The sequence below is a fragment of the Thunnus thynnus genome, chromosome 10, assembly GCF_963924715.1.
Source record: "Thunnus thynnus chromosome 10, fThuThy2.1, whole genome shotgun sequence".
NCBI classification, from domain to species: Eukaryota; Metazoa; Chordata; class Actinopteri; order Scombriformes; family Scombridae; genus Thunnus; species Thunnus thynnus.
Window position 1 is genome coordinate 23399631 of NC_089526.1, and position 16587 is coordinate 23416217.

General features: G+C 39.8%; 1 protein-coding gene across 4 annotated transcripts in view; it reads right to left on the reverse strand.

Moving 5' to 3' along the window:
• Nucleotides 1-16587, reverse strand: part of LOC137191770 (RNA-binding motif, single-stranded-interacting protein 3-like) — a 138377-nt gene that overhangs the window by 66024 nt on the left and 55766 nt on the right. For all 4 annotated transcript variants that reach the window (XM_067602152.1, XM_067602151.1, XM_067602153.1 and 1 more), the window contains exon 4: nucleotides 11753-11844. In XM_067602152.1, the coding sequence (XP_067458253.1) occupies nucleotides 11753-11844 (92 nt within the window). The remainder of the gene's footprint in view (nucleotides 1-11752; nucleotides 11845-16587) is intronic.

The following is a 16587-nucleotide window of genomic DNA, read 5'->3' on the forward strand; positions in this document are numbered from 1 at the left end:
ATGTTATTTATTTATTTTCCATGAAAATTTTGGTTGGAGAGTGTATAGTTATTTATATTTTAAGCATTAATCCGTTGTTGCAGAACGTTTGCAGCAAGTGCTTAGTTTGATCCTGTTGATAAAATCACCAAAGCAGCAGCAGATTGACCTCGTGCCACAAATAGACTTGATTCTGAGATGGCTGTTTTCAGGGCAACGTCTAGGACCAAATTTCAACCAAAATACAACAACTGTCTTTACACTGCTTCATTTGAATGAACCTCCCACCTGTCAGCGCCTCTCCCCCCACCTGTGCACCGTTCACTCTGTGCTGGTCACCAAAGTACCAAAGCTGGGCAAAGCAAATCTCAAGGTCAGGAAAATACCGAATTGTCGGAGCGCTGCTTGTGCTGGTCGTTGCGCCTCCACAAAAATACAGGCCCCATGTTGTTGATGATGGTAGTAGGAAGAGAACAGCAGTATGCAGGGTCTGGTTTGTGTCTTCTGTACTTCTGTTTTCACTTTAGAGTCCTAGGGTTATAGGGCTATATCATAATTTCAGAGCCCCACTCTCCATTGTTGTTCATTTAGGAGGCTTGTTATTGATTTCCACAAAATGTCAAATATCAGTAAGATTTATAAGGTGTAAGCAGGCTGCAACAGTTTTTGATAATGTTGAAAATAAAACTCAACTTTTTATGACCACTGTCTTTTAACTGATTTAAATGTGGAAAAGAGCAAAGGGATTTTGGAGGTTTTTCAAAGTCAGACATACTTGGATACCAAGGTGGTCCTGGTAGATCACCAGAATTTCGTATGACTTGACTTGTGACTTGCTTGACATATAGCAGGGATTCGACTTGACTTGCTTGATTCTCAACACAGTAACTTGGGACTTGCATGAGACTTGAAGGTTAAGACTTGCTTGTGACTTGCATATATGCATATATGTGACCTCTGTTGTTTAATGCTGCAGTGTGTGTTGGTCAGCCAGTCTCATTTGTTAATGCTGATCACTGTTCCGCTCTGCTAACGTTAGTCTCTGAGTGATGGCATAGAAAGTATTCACAATACTTCACATTTTTCTCGCAAAGATAATTATTTGGTCATTAAATCAAAACATACATGCAACCATTGCCTTTTTTGAAGATGAACTACAAGATAACTCTAGTGTTTGTGCGCTGTAGATTGTCTGGATGCTGCACATCCCTCACAGTTGAGTTCCGCCTTTTTCATTCAGTCAACATCACATTATTAACTAACATTTAGAAAACTGATTTTTGACATTTGTGAACTGATTCAGAATCTTCCATGTCCGCATCACGATGCATCTTAGAATCAAGTTATTTCCACACAACAACTGTCTTTACACTATAGGCAGAGCTAAGAATTGGTCCAGGACTAATTTAACACATACCTCTTCTCCAGTGAATGTTCTTCTCAGTGCTGCAGATTCATGCAATGATGCTGGGCCTGCCTCTGAAGGGGAAGGGGAAGAGCCCCAAGGAATCAACCAGCCATCATCAAGTGAAGATACCAGCTGGGCAGCAGACATCCCACCCCAACTTTCAGGCCAGTATGGTATTGCTCAACTTAATGATTCTACATTGATAAATGCTTTATGAAATGTTAGAGTACTAGAGGTTGTGGACCAAGGGCAGAGAAGCGATTTAATTTACCCTCATTTTGCCGTGAAGAATGGACTACTGTACCAGATGACAAAAGTGCGATATGAGGGAACAGAGCAGTTATTAGTGCCCAAATCTTTCCACCCCACAGTGTTACAACTGGCCCATACACACCTGCTCGGGACACATTTAGGAGTAGAAAAGACAAAAGACAAAATTTTACAGTGGTTCTTTTGGGCAGACATTCACAAAGAAGTTAAAAATTATTGCTGAAGTTGTCCAGAATTCTAGCTTGCTGCCCCCCTGCCCTCATTTAGAAATCCCCTGATCCCAATCCCAATCACTGAGATCCCCTTTGGAAGGATTGAGTTGCGATATTGTGGGTCCCCTCCCCAAAAGTGCTCAGGGCCATCAGTATATTCTGGTCCTAGTAGACTATGCTACCCATTATCCCAAGGCTATACCCCTCAGAAGGGCTATGGCCCAGTATATTTCCAAAGAGCTGTTCCTCCTGTGCAGTAGAGTAGGTATTCCAAAAGAAATATTGACAGATCAGGGGACCCCCTTCATGTCTTGTGTCATCAAGAGCCTGTGCTCCCTCCTAAGGATCAGAGAGTTCAAGCCAGAGGACTGAGTTCTGGTACTAGTATCCACTGTTGAGTGTAAGTTTTTAGCCACTTGGCAGGAGCAATATGAAATCATTGAAAGAGTGAGAGAAGTACCGTAACTAAGATGCGTTCTTGGCCAAGCCAGGCACTACACATTTCACTGCACATGAAATTCGCAGCAAGACCGATAGGATAGTCAATCAGCAGCCCTATAGAGTACCGGAGGCCCATAAAGAAACAACTGGAGAAGAAATTAAAAAGATGCTTGAGCTTGGAGTTATTGAAGAGTCCCATAGTGCTTGGGCGAGCCCTATTGTGTTGTTCCCAAACCTGATATGTCACACTGAGTCTGCAAAGACTTGAGAAAACTAAACGAGGTGTCAAGAGTTCAACGCTTACCCAATGCCCCTTGTAGATGAACTGATGGACCATCTGGGAATGGCTCAATTCATCACAACCCTTGGCTTCACAAAGGGATACTGGCAAGTTCCACTCTCCCCAGCTTCCAGAGAGAAAACAGCCTTTGCAACAAGTGAAGGGCTTTTCCGGTACACCAAATTACCATTCGGTCTGCACAGAGCCTCTGCCACCATTCAGCAGCTGATGGACCGAGTCCTGGGGCCCCACAAAGAGTATGCTGCAGCCTATCTAGATGACATAGTGATATATATTACAGATTGAGAAAGTCATTTGCCATATACAGAAGGTACTGGATGCTCTTCATGCAGTCAGTCTCACAGCCAATCAGGCTAGCCTATAGCGAAACCAAGTACCACAAAAAAAATTCAGGATGCTAAACTAAAGAGACAGGTGAAATCTTTTGTGGACCTTGCAAACTACTATAGGTGCTTTGTTTCTAACTTTTCGGATCTTATCACCACCTGACAGACCTGACAACTAAAGGCCTAAACGCACTGGAAGCGTTTTGAATTATACCCATTGTTTTCAATGGCCGAACATGCACTAGAAGCGTTATGACGCGTGTCAAACTGCTTGATGCACCTACTCCGACCTTGTTTCGATTTTTGGAGCGTCAAATGAGGACTCAACGCCCAAAGCTGTTTTCTCTGCAGCTGAAAAAGAAAGAGATAGCGCAAGTCAGCTGAGCACCAGAGAGCGAGAGAGAGAGAGACAGCGCGGCAGTGATCGAGCAAGGAGAGCGAGTGGTAGTGAGAACAAAACCTCTGAATGAGAGAAATAAAACATATTCTGATTATTTCATGGCAGTCACGTTTTAACACAAATAAATAACCATCAAACAGTCAACAAATGATTTATTGTGGACACAGATGCTCTTAGTTTCAGTTTCATTTTCCTCCTCTGCATTTCTCCTTTTCATTCATTACATCTATTTAGCGGTTAATACAAGGACAAAATGTCAAATTTGTGTTGGTTCTGTGGTGTTGGAATTTCAGATCTGACGCTTGCAGTGCGCAATAGGAGCATAAATTGACAGGTGTCAGTTATCGCTCCCAGTGGGTTTAGGCCTTAAGAGACAGCCCCGAATGGTGAAATGGACACAGACAGCAGATGAGGCCTTTACCATCATGAAGAAGGCCTTGTGTTCCTGCCCAGTTCTGGTAGTCCCAGACTTCAACAAGGAGTCTGTTGTTCAGCCTCGGAGGTGGGTCTCAGGGCAGGACTCTCCCAGGTACAGAAGGGGGAGGAGCACCCCATCCCCTACTGTAGCAGAAAGCTATTGCCCCATGAGAAATGATACTGTACACTGGAGGAAGAATGTCTGGCAGTTAAGTAAGCCCTTGAAACCCTTTGCTATTATGTCATTGGGTGTAAATTCACACTGCTCACAGACCATACACCTTTGCAGTGGATGTCAAGAAATAAAGAAACAAACAATCGAGTAACAAGGTGACCTCTCAGCCTCCAAGCCTTTAACTTCTCCGTTGTTCACAGGGCAGGTCAGAAACATGGATATGCAGATGACCTTTTGTAAAGAGATGTCCTGTGGGCCTCTTTTACCCGTCCGGAGGCCTCAAGCTGGGGGGTGGGAGGGATGTGATGTCAAGAGAGGTAGTGTCATAGAGGGGAAAAACATTCCCTCCCAGTGGCTGCAACAAGGACTACAACCCATCATGGCATCCATTAAAAGACTACGAAACCCATAGTCAGCAGGGCAGTCAGGACAATGGTTGCCGCCCAGCTGAATTATATAAACTGATTGCTTTAGTAAGTGAGAAAAGAGTGAAGGAAACGTGTATATTAATGAGAGAAAAAAGACTGAGACCAGTTGTACAGAGAAGACAGGGCTTTCATTATGTTACCAGTAAGACAGCAAACTAGAATTTTGATTTAAATACCTGTTTTGATTTTGTTTATCTTCTGTCTACAAGCGGTAAGTTGACCTTTTACAACAAGACTGAATTTAAGTTGGAAAACAACGCCTCGCTGTCTTCATTTCCTGCACCCATGCCTCAAAAGCTCCAAGAGAAAAGCTCCTAACCTCTCAAGACATCACACTCTGTACGTTACTCTGTGTCGTGATTTAAATCACAGTGTAAGGTATGAAGTACTGAAGTTACAATACCTGTTGCTGTTTTTTGTAATGTGGGATGAACACAACACCTGAATATGCACTAGCTTGACAATGGAACAAATGACATGACAATAACACATTGCGTCTTATGGGAATCAGTTTTAATGTACGCAAGCTAGGCTAACTGGCTTTCACTTTCTAAGTGGAATATAAAAATAACAGCACAGTGTTATGTTGAATTTTTTAAAGGCACGGAGAATTTCTAATAGTTGACATTCAACGCTGTGTGGGCTTGTGCCGATGTTCCTTCACCGATGCCCTTAGCAGTAGAGCTAAGCAATACATCGTCTCTGTCACTAGATACCATGGTTGTGTATTTTTCTACTTTTACAACAGCACATATGCAGAGGAAACATGACAGCAGGACTATTAGGTCTTCCTGTTTTTAGATGATTTTTTTCTGTGCGCTACCAAATTCCACATTATATATGCTGATTTGTAAAAAGGATGGTGTATTATACAGTATCTGGCTGTGAGAAAAAGAGAGAAAAGAGAAAGAGAAAAGAGAGCAAAATAAGACCGTGCAAAGGAGAAACAAAAAAAACAAATCAAAGAGGAAAAAACACATGAGAACAACTGGGGTGAAAGATCAAGGTGACACAGTTTCAAGGAAGTGATTGACAAGCAGAAAGCAGGGTGAGAAAGAGAGATGCACACATCTTCCTGTCTATGTGTTTTTGTCTCCGCTCATCACTAACCTCAGCTGTCAGACACACAAAATTTACAAGCATATACAGGGGGAACACACACACACACAAGCACACACAGTGCTTCAACACACACAAATCTTGCCAAGAAGATGAATAGACTCATCACTTGTTAGGACAATGCACTGACTTCCATTAATTGTAGACAGCCTAATCCAAACCCTAAGCCAAATCTAAACCATAACCAATTCACGCCTAACCCTACTTTTGCCTCATTAAGACCAGGCTTTGGTCCCCATTAGAGCTGCCACAGTAAGGAAATTTTCCCACCGACAAATAAACTCATGACAACACCGGTGTTACCAGTTACACCAGACATTTTACAAAATAAGATATTCGTCAATGACGCTCATCTGTAGAATGCTTACTTTGATCTTTAACATTAGATTTTTAGTTTAGATTTTCCCCTTATTTAAGAGTTAGTGGCAGCGGGCTTCAGGTTGCTGCTAGCGGGTCGTCCTCCGTGTATAGCCAGGCTGCGGTGCACACAGACGGGGATGAGCCAAAGGACGACCGCCGCTTAGAACCAGAACCGGAGCAACTCGCCTGCCATCGAGAGAGAGCAAGCAGAGCAGGTAGAGAGTGGGAGAGTTGCTGCCGAGAACAAGCACTGAGACTCAGGGAGATATGAGAGCAGCTGCTTGCTAACAGCTAGCGTTACGTTTGTTTACAGCAGCAGGAGGGAGAACAGACATCTCACTTTGCTATTTTTTGCTGCAACTCTGCTGCTGCTGCTGCTGCAGACACTCCTGGAGCACACACTGTCAGTTTATAATCGTAGCTGTCGTCCGATAACACACTTGATACTTTACAAACTGGAGTTTTTTTCTTTGATGAACGTGGGCGCTGTTACGTGAAAACGAAATAAATGGGTTTGTTTCAATAGAAAAAAGAAAAACTACGTTATGGGCTGTGTACAAGTAATGTAATCGGTGTATGTCCCAATACCGGTAACATCGATCACCGTGGCAAGCCTAGTCCCCATGAGGACATTGGTCCTGACAAGGTCGGTGTTTATACTGGAAAAGGTCCCAAAGAGGTAACAAGAACGAACAAACACACACACACACACACACACACACAATGGATACATCAGTAGACCAAGTCAAGAGGCATCTGGGTTTTGTCAGAAATACCGTACACGCAAGACAGAAAGATAGAAAGAAAGACAGAAAGATAGATAGATTAAAGCACACAACTGGACTAACCCAAGGGTTTAATAAGGGCTGATAAATGACAGTCATGCAATAAGTTTCACTTGTGTGTATGTGTGTTTCTCATCACACCAAGCCTTCCTCTCTCAACCCACACAGATCCCCACCTCCTCTCCTCTCTCTTAGCCTTCACTTTCTGTCCTTACTCAACCCTGTAACTAATGACTCTGGAGGAGGCATTGCAGCACCTGCTGCAGACAAACACACACCCACCCACGCACACACACCTAAACACATACAGAGAGTCAGGGGGGCTAGGGTGAAGTGGGCTGTGGAGGGGGGGGGGGGTGTCAAGATGAAGAGAACAAACTAGGCCAAAAAAGAGGGAAGAGGGAGAGTTAAAGAAGAGAAAGAGAGACAGACAAGGGGAAAGAAAGGCAGGAGGTGCCAAGGACAAAGTGGACGGGGGAAGAATAAATGGAGAGAAGAAGGGAGGGAGGTGTGAAGTGTCACTGCCAGTGGTACCATCTCTCTAATTAGCATAGTGACCTTGGTCCTCTGTAACTGTTATTGTACACAAACACACACACGCACGCACACACAGTGCTCATATGCATATTAGTGAGTTTTTGTGTTTTCTTGGCAAAGTAGCACCCTGATATGAATTTTAAAGAAACACAATATTTTTACATAGCTAAATGGTTTTGCCTCAAAGGATCAGTCTTTTGTGATGACTAGATTTCACATATATTTCACATACAGTGCATACACACAGTATTCATGGACACAGATAGAAAATAGAAAAAGAGGAGAAAATAAAACACACATCCTCATCACACACCTGTGTGTGTGTGTGTTCTCTGACTTAACACCAAAAAAATTGAGCTAGAAAGATTACTGTAAAAATATAACGTGTAAGTAAATCGAGGGACAGTATTAAAATAGTCTATGTAACAGACAGCTTTTAAAAGGTAAGGATTGCTTAAAGTGATGTAAAGTGATTCAATGTATGGATGTACATACAGAGAGAAAGTGAGAATGGAGACAGAAAAATCAACTGTGATTGAGCAGGCAAGAGAGAGGGGGAGTACAGCTGTCGCAGTAATCATCTTTCAGGTCAACAGTAATTACCAAGAAGACTGAGGAAGTGAGTGGAAGACACACAACACAGACACAGTTTCTTCTCTCTTCACATCTTAGCTTGCTGTATTTTCCTCTTGTCTCATTTATTTTGCAACCAAAACATGCACCTATCACAAAGAAGATGTCAGTGCAAGCTGCAGGATTTAATGGATAAGGGTTTTTTCACTGTGAATAAAATTATACACACACACCAACGGTCTAATCTTGCTTCAACTGCACTCTAATTAATCCATGAGTAATGTCAGGAAGTTACTCTAATCATGGTTAACTTTGAGGTTAGCAGTTGAATTTTAAAACTACTTGCATTATAAGATATAAAGCTGCTTCATATTCTACCATGGGTATTTTAAGATATTTTAAATTACTTGCCATGAGTTTAGCCTCTCAGGCAGCACGTACCACCCACATCCTTCACATGTTCTTTTTTTTCTGGTTCAGTGGATTAATTGACCACCAATAGGCATATAATCCTGTCATATGTGGTTCTAAAGGCACTAACAGAAACATATATATGGAACATATAGAATACATTTACCAGTGTATTATTACTTATTGTCACACTCACTTATTATTAACAACAATAAGCACATCTTGTGGGTGACATTAATTACAGGCAAATGAGGATTACAATTCTCTCCACTACAGTGACCTCAAACCAAAGTGTGGGATAAACTATATCTCAGAATCTCAAATACAGTAAATGTACACGGCACACATCAGCCTTCTGACATAATTAAGCTAATAACAATCTGCGACATTGATAGATGGTATAAAGAACTAACCATGTGGGTCACACCACATGTGGGAATGGCAATTAAGACGCACCATAAACAAGGGAAACACTCAACACAATTACTTCTAAACATCTCTTACACATTCTGTTGTACATCTATGTGCATGTATCATTGGTGAATCTGCTTATTCAAGCTCTCCAGTCAGGATGGACAGCATTGGCTCTTTCCTTAAATGTCCTGTCATGTTTAAATAAAGCCATAAGGAACATTAGCGTAACATATGGCATGTATCAGTATGTATCGGCGTGTTTTTCTCTGGGCTCACATATTTGAATTTAAGTTTTAAGTCTCTGTGTACACATGCTGTCCACTCTCCCTCCCTTAACACATATTCAAAGTTCCTTTACTCACACTAAGATTTTAGTGAACTCATAATTTGTTACTCAGTTTTAGATAATATCACCCCCTTTGTCAGAGTGATATAAAAACGCCGGTGTTAACTCTGCTCTGTGAATGAAAGATAATATTTCTTTTTTTTTTTTTTTAAATCTACCTCCACCTGATAGAGCTTTAATTCATTTATAATGTTCAGATTAAGGACGTAGGAGTGAAATATTCTTCACCGTTTATTTTTACCAATAAAGACAATCACAGATGTATATTTGAAACCAGCCATTTAATAGAATTGTTTTCCCTGCTACACTTGACTGCACACAGTTCATTTCTTATTGTTGTCAGTAAGGTTAAGGATATCAGACCCATGACAGCTACACATTTCCACCGCGAGGCTTGATAATTAGGCGGTCTCTCCTCAAAACCAGTCCATCAGATGAACACCTCCAAGACAGACAACTGTCACTAATGTCTAATCATAACACATTCAATCAATCCTTGAATAAAACACTTAACCATGCAGACCACACTATCTTTAGTTTGCCATAAAACATACAGTTAACTCATATTTCTCAAGTTTAAGTACCATGATTTTGAATCTTTAAAGGTGAGCACATGGCATGTTTGCCCTCTTATCTCATAAGGTTGTTCATGTATACATTATGTTCGACCCAGCATTTAAGTCCAACAATAGTCTCAGTAGTGATGTTCAATGTCAGATCAGTCTTCAAATCTTTCTCCAAGCCTCTTCTCCACACCAAAATAATCAATATTCATCTCTTTCAGACATCTCATCTCTTTTTCACAAAAGCTAATCACCTCTTTCTTCTCTCTCTACAGCCACCTCAATGCTCTCTTTGATGGAAAAGCTCTTAACTCTCTTGCAGATCAGAACTTAAAAAAAAAGTTTCTGTCCCAGCTGACCTCCAAAAATCAGTGTACTCTGAGGAAGATGTGTGAGTTTTCACCTCGACAAATTTGTCTCTGTCAGTCTAATGGGTACTAAATGAGTTAAAACTAAGTGGTGATGACCACAGCTTGAGGCTGAAGCCAATGCAGAAGTACTTTAAAGTGTAATGCCACCGATGGCCACTAGGTGCTGGCTCCAAAAAGTCCCTGGCTCCGATTAAATCCTGTTCATGAAGCCTCAACTTCTCTCTTGAAATAGTGAGTCAATCACTTTTTTAAATAAGTCATTATGGTCTCAATCGTTAAATTCAGGCCCTCTAATAAGTGTGCTAGTGATCATTTTGGAAATTATTGCTCCGTTGACAAGATTAGAAGACTGTAGCCTTTGATGTCTGCCATGTGGGTGTTGACTGACAGCTGTGATTGACAGTTGGCTTACCTGTTGCTCTCTCCGGCTTCAGGACTCATACTGAGTCAGACTGTTGTCATAATATGTCAGTAAATTTAAGTTTAATGGTGCTAACTATAAGTTGCAACTCTGGGCTTCAAACCGGCTCCAATGCAAACCAATGAGTGATGTCACACCTTGCTGCGTCCATGTTTATATACAGTGTTAAAACCAAGATTTTGTCAAACCCCAATGAAGTTGCTCATCTTACAAAATGTTAGAGCTCAAGCTGTAAATCCAACATCACTACACTCCGATTCTGAAAAGTTAGCTGGGACATTGGCAGCTCTGCTCATAATTAGTTCATGAAACAGTAAGAAGTCTGTGTAATTTCATTTGGAATTGACTCCTTGCCCTCCATTCAATCCCTCCGGATGAACTCAATCTCCAAGGAGTCGAGGGTTCTCCTCTCTTTAATAACAGCTAAACACATCAACACTGCTCTTCCAAATGCCCCCCCAAGCCGTTAGGAACAAAATAAGAGATGGAAGTCTAATGAAAAGTGGTTTAATAGAAGAGTAAGGCAAAGGTGGCTCTGAGGCTTGCTGCTGTTTAATTCAATGGGATGCTCCTGGTGCCTGAAGACTGGCCCATTTTAATTGCACTCCTCGCTCATTTATAAAAGGAACTATGCAGCGATACAGCTTTAATGAATCTGAAAGCAAGGCAGGCTATTCAATGTCTTTCTCCTTCACACATAGAGGGATAATGTGATTGTGCTGGTTAGGCCCACATGTTTTGGAAAAGCATTGTTGCACACAACTCCCAGCTAGACATGAACACGCAGCAAAGTAACCTGTATGCTCTCTTTGATAGAAGAGGCAGACGGGCGTAAGGGCGATTTGCTGCTACTGTATAATGATGTGATGCATGATAATATATGCATGCAAATTTGATTGAACACTCACACTCTCTCTTTCTTGTGCTCTTTCCACAACACACATACTCTCATATGCACACACACATGTCTACAATTACAAGCACAAACAGGAAAGATTATTAGCATTACAGAAGAAAATAGTGAATAAATATGGGGGGAACACATAAAACAGAAAAAAGAAAGATTTAAAGAAGAAAATAAAGAATGCGGGATCGGAGGGAGCCATCTGCTCTGTTCTTTCTCCCATCTTTTCACAGGTTTGATCAATAAGCTCATCATGGCCATAGCCATTAATCTATAACTCTATCATGGACTCAATCAATAATCTCATCATTGACTTCATCAAAGCTGTATCTATCAGTCTCACATCAATCAATGTAACAGTATAACTGACATACAGTAAATCCAATGATCGTTATTATTATGATCACACTACTGTTGCCACTGTTATCATTATCATCACACCTTCACAGCCTTCATCATCGCCACCAACCTAGTTTTACTTTGAGGTTTGCAGACAGGGTCTACCTAGACTGTAGCATCACAAGAAAAGCCAAACACCTCAATGACCACAAGTAAAGCAGAGCAGAGAGTGAAGGGCGGGGTAAAGCTTACCTTCGCCATCTGTGCCTGGACTCCACTGGCTTTGAGCGAAGCCACAGCCTTCTGGGCAGCTGCAGGGCTGTCAAAGTCCACGAAGCCATAGCCTATATAAACATACATAGATGACAGAGGTAGCATATAAGACGAAGAAGATGATGAGGAGGAGGATGAAGAGAATATGATGAAAAAAAAAACAGAGAAAATAGAATATCAGTTAATGTTGTTCTGAATATTGCTGAGCAAGAGCAGCCAGTGTTAATTTCTGTCAAAGATCCAAGCCTGAGTTTTATTTTCAGTACTGCATAAATACAATAAGTGTGTCATAAGTCAGATCACGTATTCAATGAAAGCTGCTAGTCCCCGCCATTAAATGGGTTTTAGCACAGAACATCAACAGAATTGGTGTCATAACAGTAACTCTTATCTTGTTTATGATCTAAGAGATCGTCTAATGTCTGCACAAGTTTTTGTGCATTATAGCTCTTTTTAATGGAACTACGTCAATGTTTTGTAATGACTAATGTCTTGCAGTGCACTTCATCATGGTACTGCTACAAAGCATAAAGGCTTGATCACCATTCATTCTCTGTAAATGCATGTTATATACCATGTGTATACTGACTTAATGCAGACAGAGTGTTATGTTTTATATGTAAAATCTACCGCCTTCCTATTGTCTGACATTTAATATCCCACTGCATTGCATGTGAGGTCATTTCGTCTCTGTGTTATAATGTCAGTACATACGATGTTGCTATAGTAGTAGTTAGTATTGTCTGCCTCTGCAAGAGAAATTCGCTGCATTTAATTCAGTGATTTAACGGATTCAAAGTCAAAGAAAACAACCTCCAGTCAGTTTTATTGCTACTGTATTAGGTCTACATCATTTTGTGTGTCTGTGCACAGTGTTCTGTCAAAGTGTTGAAGCTCTGGGGATCTAGGTTGGGCCCTACAAGGAAGCACTGAGGGACAAAAGGTCTGAACACACACATTTCAATCTTTACTTTCAGAAATACGCCCTGTTTTACTGGGTCAGATGGGTGGAGCTGGAAAAGGATGTCAAATAGAGAGAAAAGTGCAAAAAAGACATAGCCAGTCTACAGTGTGAATGACAGCTTTTGTGCAAGGGTGTGTGGTGTATGTGAACTAAACTGAGACACCGCTTGTGTGAGAATAGTTTGACTGTGTTTGTAAAAGAGAATAATAAAAGAGAGATATTGATACGCAGGCATTAAGCCACAGAGAGAGAAATATTCGGAAAGCACTACAGCTTTGAAATTCCAGCTGTAGTTTTGAGTGGGCTGTGTGTTAACACAATTAAATGATCCACATTTCAAAAGCCTCACTCATTACAATCCTAAATGTAAACATGCTAAGAATGAGGGAATACACTCTCTCTCTCTACCACACACACACACACACACACACACACACATATTCACGCACCCTCTCTCGTCATTTCTAACATCTGTTCTTGTCTGTCTTTTCCAGAATTTGGAGGCATTCTCTGTTTTGCTGATAAGCAGATGATTTTTTATTGTTCAAAGGCAGCAAGCTGCTTTCACAGCAAGATCTGCCCTGCACACACAAATATTTATACTGTTGCTAATGAGAAACCCATAATTTAGCCAAAATAGGATAACACAAATACACATGCAAGTTCTCACTGTAGTACGTACACATATATTGCGTGCACATAAGCCACTGTAACAAACACAGATCCAAACAAGCGTGGATACACAGATATGCACAGAAAACAGATTCATAAATAAATGCAAGCATGCATGCACATACACAAGCATTCATAGTTTTTTTGTATTTTATCTCTATTTATGTAATTAGGGCCACACCAAAACCGTCAAACTAATTAAGAATGCACAGACATACAGTATTCATCAGTAGCCTGGAGATGCTTTCATTTCATTCCAGAAAATTTTGAAAAGTTCCATATCTATTGTATGTCAATGGTATCAAACAACACACTTAAACTAATGGGTGTTTGTTTAACCACATTTTGGACAGGATTCCAGTGTTCTTAGACCATTAATCACCACTTGTCTGAAACCGAAGCCTCTTGTTTGATGGTAGATTCAGTATTATCTTCAATACAAATAGTTGTAAAGCAGCAGTATTGTATATGTAAAGCTCACACTTAAAGGACAAAAAATGTGGCAAGTTAAAAATAATGAGCTTCATGAGTTGTCTCTAGACAAAAATATCATGTTTACTGTACCAGAGCACACAGCTTCTAGACAGTACTGTTAAACCATCAAATGGTAACACTTTATAATAAGGGCACATTAATTAACATTACTTAATGAAGTAAGCATTAACTAACAGTTAATTAACAGTTAACTAATGTGTCATTTACGAATGGTGTTCATGTTAACTAAGGTATTAATTTATACACTATTTAATAGTTTATAAAGATGCTATTAACATTAGTTAATACAGTAAATAACAATTACTTCCCCAATGCAATATAGACAAAGTTGTACCATATGTTCAATAGGGTTCTGTGTTTTTGATTTCTATGATGGTGTAACCCAATTAAAAGTATCTGAGCACTAAAGGGTTACTTCCTTGCAGGTCAGGTTATTTTGACCCTCAGTGCATCCTGTCAGCTCACCCAGTGAGAGAGCACGCCTCTGTTAGCGTCAGATTCCACTGATTGAGAGAGAAAGGGAAGCGTGTGGAACTGCAGAGCTAAAAACTCTGGTTGATAAGAAAGCACAAGTGCAGAAACGAGTTATAGATCTCAATATCAGTCTTGTTTCTTGAAGTTTTAGAATTGCTTTGCTAACTTAAGACAATATGAGCAATTCAGTTAATCTGTGTGAAATTAAGGTAAAACCAATCAGAGTATTTTGAACAGTATTTTGAACAGTACTACAAAGTATTTTGGATGCATACAGTGTGTCCAAATGTATTTTTATTGGTTGTATTCATGATATGTTGATTGTAGTTATGCTAGTTTAATTCTTTCAAAGTTATTCTGTTCAGGGATTATAATTTTATATTAGATGAGAGATGTGGGAAATGTATTTCATTTATATGAGCAATGCATTGCTTTACTGATATTAGATGAAGTTAATTTTTGGTGGAATACGATAAAATTATAAGAAAAATCCCTCGACAATAGGGTTGTGAAATTGAGTTTTGAGGAAGTAGATGAGATCTCATTTGAAAGTAGGCTGCATGATGATTTTTCTGATTTATTCTGTACTATACATGCAGATTGGTTTTTGATGACCCTGGACATGTAGCTTGATGCTAACTCTTTGCTGGAACATGATAGCAGGCCAGGCCCAGTGGTGAAACATCTGGAGGGAAACCTGGAAGCAGTTTCAGATTCCATTCTAAGGGACTGACACAACGGATTTGCAGAAAATTGCCAGATAAGGAATGATCATCAACAATTTATCCTACCCAGATAGAGAGACATTAAGAAAAAAAGAGACACTAAGGACATTTTTGTTTGGTTACAAAAGCTCTTTTCATTGTGGGTTTTTTCAATTTCGTAAACTGTAAGAGAAATGTTGAATGCACTGTAATAAACCTGCCAACTGTTTTGTTAACCACTCAATCTTTTTATATTGACTCCTCAGAGTCCAGGTAAACAAAGTAGCATCATAGCCTAAGTTGAATACAAGTGCTACAGTAGGGAGTTGTCTCTTTGAACCCAGTGTAGTGTATAATAGTTATAAATTTACATGGAAAAAACAATTAGCTTGTGCTGGTGTAGCTTTGTGTTGGTACATATTGTTACATTGTATTGTTGTACAGTTTATTTTAAGATCCTTACATCACAAACACGCTTTTTTTGTACAGTGTAGCTACCATGTCATTAAGCATTACTTTCTTTAAAGGTTCTCCTGTTTCAACGTATTCATTCAATAAAATGTTGTATCTTAGTTAGTAACACTATGGAACATATAGTGCAAGTTTGTCTATATTTCATGGGAAAGGAAACCATCCATTTTGATAAAAGGATGTGGTAAAGACTTTGTATTACCATGGATTTAAACATTGCTTTCTTTTACAGGACGGTTTCTTTCAATTTATTTACTTTGTAAATTGTAATGTCTTAATAATGTTGCAGAACATATATGGTAACGCTAAAATTGTTAAATTTTCTAAATAAAATAATTACATTTTCTGTTAACATGTAGCATAAAGTTTTCATCTTTTTTAAATTTGGAATGAATGATGTTGATAACATATGGTTGTCATGATGAATTCATTTCCAGTTGGACTTATTTCACTAATGTATAATAGCTGTGTGATTGTTTCAAATTTACAAGGGTCACAAAGAGCATTAATACATGGTTAATTATGGTTAAGTAATGTTTTCTCAGTATTCTTATGGATTTATGAAGTGTAACTGAAAGGGAAACTTGAGGATTTATAAACCTGGACCCTATTTTCCCATCATTTAAGGTCTAAGTGACTAATGCGGGCAACAATTTTTGAAATTAGTCCAGCACTGAGTGATAGCACTTCAGTCGGTAGCCACGAAATGGACTGTTGTGTAATCATATGGGGCAATTGCGTACTGTCAATGTGCGACCATTCAAAGTGCTTGTTTTTTCCACTGACAGGCTCAGATTGTTAATATAAGTGTCTGACAATGAAAGTAACGTTAAACACAGGAACTAGCTGCTTGTAGCAGCATTATGGCTAACTGCAAAGGGATCTATATTTGGAACAGCTTGCTGGCTAAACTAACTTCCCTGTGCATATTCATCCATGCACGCTGGTTTGTTTACATGTATTGAGGCTGACTTTCACCACGGTTAGACTGTAAGGAAACTAAAAAAAACTATGCAATGACGGATTATCCCATG